Genomic DNA, 9,605 nt, shown 5'->3' on the forward strand with positions numbered 1-9,605 from the left:
TATTTACATACAATTTGCATACACCGGACCAGGAGGGAAGGGAGGGTGGGACTCGTATGGAGGAGTGGGGGCTCTGCACGACACGAGGTTCACTGTGCCGGCAACAGCATCTTCAGCTGCACCTGGTCCCTCTGGGAGGGCTGAGCGGCCACCCAGCTGGCTGCCATGGCCTTGGCCATGCTGTTGCTCTTGGAAGCGAGCGGGGTCTCCAGGGTGAGCGAGACGTTGGCCATCTCCTGGGGTTTGTCGCTGGCCAGAAAGCGGAGCAGGTTGTGCAGGGCCTTGGCCACGTGACTGCGGGCGCCCTCGTTGATGAGGCAGTAGAGGATGGGGTCAGCCACACAGTTGAGGCTGGTGAAGGCCAGTGAGCTGTGGTAGGCCGAGAAGACACGTTCCTCGAAGCCACAGTCCCAGGGGTGGCGCAGGTAGACAGCGCTGCGGGACAGCAGGAGCACATGGTAGGGCGCAAAGCAGACCAGCACGATGGCAATGAGGCTGAGGGCCAGCCTCTTGATCTTGGCCTTCTCCTGGCGCTCGGTGGACACGCTGCCCCGCACAGCCCGCAGGATGCCGCGGTAGGAGAGCAGCATGAGGGCCCACGGGAAGAGGAAGCCCACGAAGACCCGGTAGAGGTTCATCCAGGCCACCCAGCCCTCCATGGGGAACTTCTCGAAGCAGAAAGTGTGGTTGTAACGGTCGCGGAAGAGCTCATCATGGAACAGGGGTGCCGAGTTGGCTCCCAGCTCCGTGGCCCAGACCACGGAGCTCACGGCCACGGCCGTCTTGACGCGGCGCAGGCGGGTGAACCGCAGTGGGTGGGCCACGGCCAGGTAGCGGTCCACGGAGATGCAGCAGAGGAAGGCGATGCTGATGTAGATGTTGGTATAAAAGATGAACCCGAAGAGCTTGCAGGAGCTGGGGCCGTGGATCCAGTTGTCGTGGTGCAGGAAGTAGTCCACCCACAGCGGCAGCGTGCAGATGTACAGCAGGTCGGCGATGCTGAGGTTCATCAGGTACACGCCCAACTCGTTGTGTTGCCGCACCTGGCGGTAGGCGGCCCACAGGGCCAGGCAGTTGGTGGGCAGTCCCACGCCAATGACAAAGATGTAGAGGGAGGGCGGGAAGAGGTGGTCCACGAGGGAGTCCACGTGGCAGCCCTCCCACGTGCGGTTGCCCATCCTCGGCACTGAGGCTTTTGAGATGCTTCCCCTGGCCCACGGGGGCTGTGGGGCCATGGGTGGCGGGAGGCCATCAGGCCCCCTGAGCCCCCTCCTTGGAGGCTCAGGGGAACATGGTGGGAGGCAGTCCACAGCGAAGAGATGAGGCTGACCACGAATCGTGGGCCAGGCTGGGCAGGGAAGGATAGAGCTTGAGAGGGAAAAGTTGGAGGAGGGATAGAATTACGACAAGAGGGAGGTTTGGGGGATGGCAGGATTAACAAAGGTCTTTGTCAAGGAGGTTTTATGAACCCAATCAGAGCATAAATGGAGGAGTACTGGGGTCACACAAAATTGACTAAGGGGGGTGTTTATAGAGGAGATGAAGGCATCAGTGGGCAGTGGTGAGAGAGAGAGATTTGCGAAGGATGTAGAAAGTAAGCGTGGCCATGCTGAAGTAATGGTGGGGTGGAAATGTATGGGATAGTGTTGAGATAGGATAGTCTACAGTTAGGGAGTGTTGAAAAGACCAGGCAAGATGGATGGGGGTGCTAGCATTTCCTAGGACCCCAGTAAGAAATAAGGAAATAAGTAAGGTAAACAGTGAGGAGAAGATTACGGAAAAGGAGGTGTCCTGTGGGGGATGAAAGAGAGGAAGGGCTCGGTCTGAGGAATGTGGGAAGGGTTTTTAAGAAACAGGAAGGAGGTGAGTAAGGGCTAGATCAGAGCAGGGTTACTAATACAGGGAATTTAAAGGGGACAAGGACGGGGCTCCAGCTTGGTCCTGGTGGGAGCTGAGCAGTTGAGATGAGGTGGCCCCGCCTCACAGCTCAGAGTTGATTTTGCAGCACCTGTGGGGAGAGAAGACTGCAGTGAGAGGAGTCATGGACCACCCCCTTCTCCCCACACCCCTTTTGCCCTGACTCCAGTGGGCTGCAGAGGGTGGGGACCCTAACGATGCCAAATTGAGCCCCACTCTAAGCAACGGATCTCTGAAAACACAGATTTGAGATGCCAGATATATTTTTTCCCTAACAGACGTTAAAATAAAGATCCAACTCAGATTTTAAAACTTTCTTCCAGAAACCATGTAAAACTTGCACAAGTATCATATCATGCTGTGGGAAATGGAGAACTAGTCTCAACTCTCATGTTATAGACAGGGAGACTGGGCCCAGAGAGGCTGCGTCACTCCCCTCAAGGATGCACAGCAAGGCAGTGACGGAACCGGGCTAGAACCAGCCCTCCTGCTCCTAACCCAGGGCACCTCATTTTTGACTATAATGATGACGGTGGTGATAATAACAGCTAAAGTTTATTAAGTCCTACTACATAGCAGACCCTGTCTTAAGCACTTTTACGGGTATGAATTTTAGAATTTCAAGACTCCTATGAGGAATAGCGTTATTACCCCTGTTCGACAAACTGAGGCACAGAGAAGTCCAGAGACCTGTCCAAGGTCCTGATAGCGGGAGAGGGGAAATCTCGGCTTTCTCCAGCCTGCAACGCCTTTCTCCAGCCTGCAGTTCAGTTTTCACCCAGGAATAACTGGACAGAAAAGGGCCCTGGGCTGACAGCCCAGGGAAGCATAGCTGCAGGGGGCTGGGGTGGGGGCGAGGCGGGGAAGGGCTGAGAGGAGCAGCTGCTGGACTCGGTTGAGGTCGGGAACAAGGTGGAGCCCTGGGGGCAGTGCCAGCAGTCCCCTCCCTCAGAGACTGCCCCCTTCATTGTCTCTTCCCAATCCCCTCCGACTTTCCCGAGTGAGAGTCTTGGGTCTCACCCTCCTGGTCCTGCGGAGACCTTTAAGGACAGGGCAAAGGACAATCTTGGACCAAGCCCCGGACCACTGTCAGCCCCCAGAGAGGTGGGGAGCGAAGTCCTGAATTAGAGGCACCTTCAGAAGCCACTCCATCCAAGGGTTTGCATCAGCTTAGTTTTTAGGCTGTGAAACCACTTAAAAAAAAAAAAAAAAAGAGACGTCTCAGCTGGAAACCCCATCTAAGACAGTGACAGAGGAAGCTGCTCTGTGCTGGAGAGAAAATGAGGTGGCGGGAGGAAGGCCACCTCTGAAGAATCCCCAGGACACACTTTGAAAAGCACTGGTTGAGTCGATTGGACAGATGAGGAAACCAAGGCCCAGAGAGGGGAAGGGATGAGCCCAAAGGTACACAGCAGGTACATGGGAACCTCCCAGATGCCTGAGCATATTCTCATGGGAAAGGCCACTTGGCTCTCCCTACCTCCACACTAAATCCTGAATCCATGCATGTCTCTAAAACCCCTGCTGCCGCCCGCTCTGCTCAGCCATCACCACTGGCTTGGACTTTGGAGTAGACTCCTCACGGCTTTCCTGGCTGCCACTCTGACTTCCCTCCACTCACTTCCCACGTGGCAGCCAGAAAGGTCTCTCTAACATGTAAATCAGCTCTTGTTACTTCTCTGCTTGAAACTCTCCAATAGCTTCCCAGTGGACTTGGGGTAAAATCCCAAATCCTCACCCCAGGTGACAAGGCACTGCCTGACCAGCCTGGGCAGCCTAGCTGACTTTCTTGCCCACCTCCCCTCCCCCACCTCAGCAGCCTCAAGGCTGGACCTTCTTTCCAGCGTCAAAACCTTTGTTCTGGACTTCCCTGGTGCCACAGTGGTTAGGAATCCGCCTGCCAATGCAGGGGACACAGGTTCAATCCCTGGTTCGGGAGGATCCCACATGCCACGGAGCAACGAAGCCCGTGCACCACAACTACTGAGCCTGCACCCTAGAGCCTGCGAGCCACAACTACTGAGCCCGCGTGCCACAACTACTAAAGCCCGTGCACCGAGAGCCCGCGCTCCACAACAAGAGAAGGCACCGCAATGAGAAGCCCGCGCACCGCAACGAGAGAAAGCCCACGCGCAGCAACGAAGACCCAACGCAGCCAAAACAAAACAAAACCTTTGTTCTTCCTTCAGGCTTACTTACGACTAGCTCCCTCACCTCCTTCACTTCCTCAGGGAGGCCCTCTGTACCCAGAGTCCTGCCCACCCATTCCCAGGGCTCTCTCCTCACATCACTTTGCATCTTGTTTGTGTCTGTCTGTCTGTCTAGAACGGACATTCCAGGAGGGCAGGGACCTTGTGTTGACTGCTGTTTCGCCAGCACCCAGGACAGGCCCGGCATACAGTAGGCACTCAAGAAATGACTTTGGACTGAGGGAACAGGCATTGGTCAGCCCCTCCTCCAACACAGGCTCCCGCTCACCTTGAGGCGGCACCACCCCCCACTTCAAGCTCAAGCGAGTCCCTGCAGGGACCCAGAGGAAGAGGCGGGGAGGGAAAAAGTGAAAAGGGCAGGATCTATCTGCTGCACAATTGACTTTGAAAGATCAGGGCTGAGTCCCACTTAGTAAGTCCTCCCCGCTGTCGGGTCCTCCATGACTGAAGAGCTGCCCTCACCTCAGACTCACAGAGACTCCTGGATCCTGTGGAGATGGCACAGAGGGGGTTTGCTCCTGGCTGGAACAGTGCAATCCGGTCCCTACCTTTGAACTGAAACCACCTGCCCAGAGCAAATCACTCAAAACAGCTCTCTCAGGCTTCCCTGGTGGTGCAGTGGTTAAGAATCCGCCTGCCAACGCGGGGGACACTGTTTCGAGCCCTAGTCCGGGAAGATCCCACATGCCGCAGAGCAACTAAGCCCGTGCGCCACAACTACTGAGCCTGCACTCTAGAGCCCGCGAGCCACAACTACTGAGCCCGCGAGCCACAACTACTGAGCCCACGAGCCACAACTACTGAAGCCCGCGCGCCTAGAGCCCATGCTCCGCAACAAGAGAAGCCACCACAATGAGAAGCCCGTGCACCGCAACAGAGAGTAGGCCCCGCTCAACGCAACTAGAGAAAGCCCGCGCCCAGCAACGAAGACCCAACACAGCCAAAAATAAATAAATAAATAAATGTATATTAAAAAACAAAACAAAACAAAAACCCAAACACCTCTCTCCCCTCTGTCTGCCCTGGGTCTCTCCTTCCGCCTGTAACACTGAGGGAATTACTTCTTCAGGAGCCTCAGTTTCCCCTTCTATAGGAAGGGGGGGGTGGGGCACAACTTTTATACTAGTCACATTCCACATGTGAAAATCCTTGGGACTTCCCTGGCAGTCCAGTGCTTAAGACTCCGTGCTTCCACTGCAGGGGGCACAGGTTTGACCCTGTGCCTAGGACCCTGCATGCTGCGTGGCTCGGCCAAAAGAAAAAAGAAGAAAAAAGGAAAATATCAATTCTATACAAACTCTTCCAGAAAACTGAAGAGGATGAAACATCTCCGAATTTATTCACAGGGAACTATTGATATATTCAATATCCTGTGATAAACCATAATGGAAAACAATATTTTAAAAAAAAGATTATCTATATGTGTATAACTGAGTCACTTTGCTGTACAGCAGAGATTGGCACAATATTGTAAATCAACTATACTTCAATAAAAAACAAAATTAATTAAAAAAAAGAAAATCCTTGGTAGAGGTGATATCGTCTATAAATTGTGCAGTATTTGAACAATTATTACTATTCCACAGGCACTGGGGAACTGACACAAGAATGAACCAGTTCATAATGGGAGGAGACACTGAGAGCTGGGAGTTCCCTTTGCCCCACCCTCTCAAGAACCCCTGGGTTCAGCTGAGGCTGGGGTGGGTACACAGGCATGAGACTGATTTCCTGCAGCCAAAGGAAATACACTTCCTATTGCTAATTTCCTCGAGGGGGAACCAGTTGGCCGCCTACCCCTCCCTCCTCCCATCCCTCCTCAACCCATCTGCTTCTTGAGGGGATGGTGGGCATGGGGGAGGGGCATTCAACCCTCTCTTCTCCCCCACCTGAGATCTGCCCACCACCAAACCCCCAAAAGACAGCGCGGAATGGCAGACTCTTAGAACTCCACAATGCAACAGGCCCATATGCCACAACTGGGGGGCGCGAGGCTATTTCTGACCCCTGCCTGATACAGATGGGGAAACTGAGGCCTAGAGCCACAAAGCAGTTGTCTAAGTCACATGATGTGTCAAGACTGCATAGATCTGTCATTCTTAACTAAAAAGCTTCCCCTTACCTGAATGTTTTCTCTCTTCACCCCCTGCATTCCCGTAATCTTTCTCAAGTCTTTCCGGGGTTCTCGGCCCCCGTTAAGAATCTGCTGAAAGATCCACGGACTCTCACCACAAGAAAGCAAGTGACCTCGGCGTCTTGGGTGCCCCTCCATCACCTGACTCCCTTGCCCAGCCCCCTGGAGCCAAGACCCTGTTCGTCTGGGATCTAAGTTGCCTCCCTTACTCAGGCTTTGTGTGTGGGAGGTCAACCCCCAAATCTCACAGTGCCCACAAGAAGCTCCCCAGTCCCACAGGCCTCCCTCGTGGTCCCTGCTGGCCCCTCCCAGAGGCGCAGGGAAGAGAGATAAGCTGAGAATGTGGAGCGATAGTGGGGAGACAGGAAGGACTGTCAGACCACTGCCCCCACTTTGCACCTCAGCTCCTCAAGCCAGATAAGTCCCTGGGCCCCGGCAGCCACCTCTAAGTCCAGCAAGGCCGAAGGACTGCGGGCGGGGGGCGGTGAAAGGACAAGAGGGAGAGGTAATAGAGCCCCACACCCCCTCACTCACCAGTCTTGTACTAGAAGGCTCCAGGTCGCCTCTCTCACCCCCCACTACTTCCCTCCTCTGAGGGCTCCTGCTCCCCTGACAGCCCCGGGGGACCAGCCAGCTCCGGTCTGCTCATTAGGGGACGAAATGTGATCACCAAGCCTCGCTCCCCACCTGGTGTCCTGGCGGCTGGCCGGCGGAAACCGGGGGACAGTCCGGCCACCGTGACCGCTCCGCTGGGCCTCAGTTTCCCCATTTCTACCGAAGGGGTCCCCATCCCCCCCCACCCCACCCCCCAACACCGCCTAAAAGGGACACCAGAGTCCTTGACTCTACTCCTCTGATCTAGATTGCAAGCTTCTCAAATCCTCAGGTTCTATCGTTAGTCCAGTTCCTGGTTTACTGTTCTATTATTATAACATTCTAGAGCTTTACCTTTCTTCCATTCTATTATTATTATCATGGTGGTTTTCCATGCCCTTCTCCTTCTAAGTTTCCAATATCCCAGCGTCTCACATTCCAAGATTCTCAAGTTCTATTGTTAGAACGCTCTATGATTTTTTTTAACATTCTATAACTTTCACAATCTATTATTAAACTCTCAGTGATTACTATCTTTGCCCAGCAAACACGAATATGTATTTCCCTTTTCTTTTTTACAGAAATGGGAACATACTCTACATACCGTAAATCTCACTTCCTTTTTCCTCCCTATCTAATCTGTTTGTTTTTTTTTTTTTAACATTCTAGCAGCCTAAAGTTCTACGGTTATGCAGAATTCTAAGATACTAAGGATTCAATGGGGGAGGGGTAGTCACCACATTCACCTGGTCCCTAAGTTCTCACCCCCCTGGGGGGGACATTAGGAGCCCAGGCTGCCTCCCAGGGAGCCTTGCCACATCCCTCCCTGCTCGCTCACACCGGCTGAGTTATTTGTCTAGACACAAACCAAATTATAGGCCCTGTCCTGCGGGAGCAGTGGGCTTCATGCGGAGGGTCAGGAGACAGTCAGGCGGGAGTTAATCTCTGCACTACCCCCCCTTCCCCTCTCTTCCCTCCTTCTCTGAAACTCCACCCCTTCCACCCAAACCAACTCTTGTCCCCTCTCCTTCTCCAACACCATGGTTTTAGAAATATTTTCTCTCCTCTGCCTCTAAAAGGCTCCCTCCTGGGTTCCAGCCATTCACACTCACCTTGGCATTCTTCCCTCCTCCCTATGAAGACCTCCTGCCCCACAGGAATCCGACTCAGTGGCAGCAAAAGAAGCCAGATCTTTGGATTGGGGCTTCAGTGGAACTGGAGTCCCAACCTTAGCCTGAAACTGACTCACTGTGGGGACTTCTGCTCTTGGGCCTCAGTTTCCCCATCTGTAAAATGGGGGGCTTGGTCTAGCTGGCTCTGCAAGCACTTTCAAGCTCTCGGCTGTGTGCGAACACTGAAAACTGCCAAGATTCCAACACCAAGCTTTTTGGATTGAAGGATTCAAATATACTAAGGACCTTTAATTTGAAGGTTTGAGCATTCCTGGTCCTCCTCTCTGATCATTCTCACTTACTTGGGTCCTTTCATTCAAAGACTTCACATGCAAGACTTCTTGATTCTATGATTCCCAGAGTTCTGGAGCCCCTCCCCCCATCAGTCTCTCTCATTTTCTACTACTGGATGCCCCACCACCAGAAAGGAAAACCTCCCCATCCTCACCCCAAACCTGAAGTCAAGCTCAACCACAGAGACAGAGTTGTGAGGGGTCCTTGGTGAGTTCAGAAAGAGTGGGGCTGGTGATGGGCCCTGGTGTGGGGCGGTGGAGATGTGGCCCCCATCATCTCCATCTGTGCCCGCAAGAAAATCCCCCAGCGCACGTCCCGCCTGAGTACACAACACACGTCCCACAACCGAAATTCCAGAGCTGTCCTTCAGCGTGCTTGGAGGTGGGGGGTGTCCAGCTCAAGGAGGGGGGAATGAAGCCAAGGCAGGAAGGAGTTAACGGGTGACCCAGCCAAATCCTGGAAGGGAGGAAGTGGGGGAGGAAGTTTACCCCCCAGCCAGGAATTCCTGAAATCGGAGGGTGGGGTGGGTGCGACCTCCAGAGCAGTGGGGTGACTGTTAAGGGGGAGGCGGGGTCACAGGGGCACTCAGAGTCCACCTGCCCCAGGTGGCTACACTACTGCCCCCTACCCCGCTCCCAAGCAGCTCCTCAGCCCAGGGGAAAGTTGGAATTTGCGAGGATTTGGAATGAGATGATGACGGGGTCAAGTTGCCAGAACCGGATCTAAGATACAGAGAGACAGAGACAGAGGAATACCGAGAGACAGAGACAGGAAGGGAAACGGCAAAGAGATGCCCAGAGACGGGGAGACGGGGAGCTGGAAGCAGAGACATCCACAGAAACTGAGAGTTCATCAAGACACAGGGACGGAGGCAAACAGAGTGAGAGAGGGACGGAGAGGCAGAGATAAAGGAATCGACAGAGACATCCGGAGATGGAGAAGGAGAGACACACCCAGAGGGAGAGGGACCGTAGGTCCAGAGAGACATCAGAGACAGACGGAGAGATGGAGACAGACCCAGAGACAAAGTCAGCCGCAGAGACGCCGGGAAGAGCCAGCCCCAGAGAGGGGCGGGGACGGAGACGGCGCGGGAGACTGAGGCAGCGGACGGACGCGGGGACGCAGAGCCCCCGAGGGGCGCGGGGAGGAGCAGTCCCCGGCGGCCGCAGGACCGGCGCGGGCAGGGGAGGGACCGGTGGCTACCTGCGCGTGACGGCTGGACGGGGCAGGTGGCGCCTCTCTCCGCGGCTAGGGGAGCCGGGCTCCACGGCGGCGCAGGAACCCGGC

General features: G+C 54.6%; 1 protein-coding gene across 1 annotated transcript; it reads right to left on the reverse strand.

Moving 5' to 3' along the window:
• Positions 1-22: 22 nt before the first annotated feature.
• GPR4 (G protein-coupled receptor 4) lies at positions 23-9,605 on the reverse strand. The gene is made up of 2 exons (XM_068528147.1): positions 9,522-9,605; positions 23-2,008 (listed from the first exon to the last, which is right to left on the reverse strand). The coding sequence occupies exon 2, from the start codon at positions 1,233-1,235 to the stop codon at positions 90-92; it is 1,146 nt and encodes a 381-aa protein (XP_068384248.1). The 5' UTR covers positions 1,236-2,008; positions 9,522-9,605; the 3' UTR covers positions 23-89.

The sequence above is a fragment of the Eschrichtius robustus genome, chromosome 19, assembly GCF_028021215.1.
Source record: "Eschrichtius robustus isolate mEscRob2 chromosome 19, mEscRob2.pri, whole genome shotgun sequence".
NCBI lineage: Eukaryota > Metazoa > Chordata > Mammalia > Artiodactyla > Eschrichtiidae > Eschrichtius > Eschrichtius robustus.

What these genes read in the sequence shown, in the direction of transcription:
- GPR4 (XM_068528147.1), bottom strand. Translation starts at nt 1,235, where the DNA reads ATGGCCCCACAGCCCCCGTGGGCCAGGGGAAGCATCTCAAAAGCCTCA.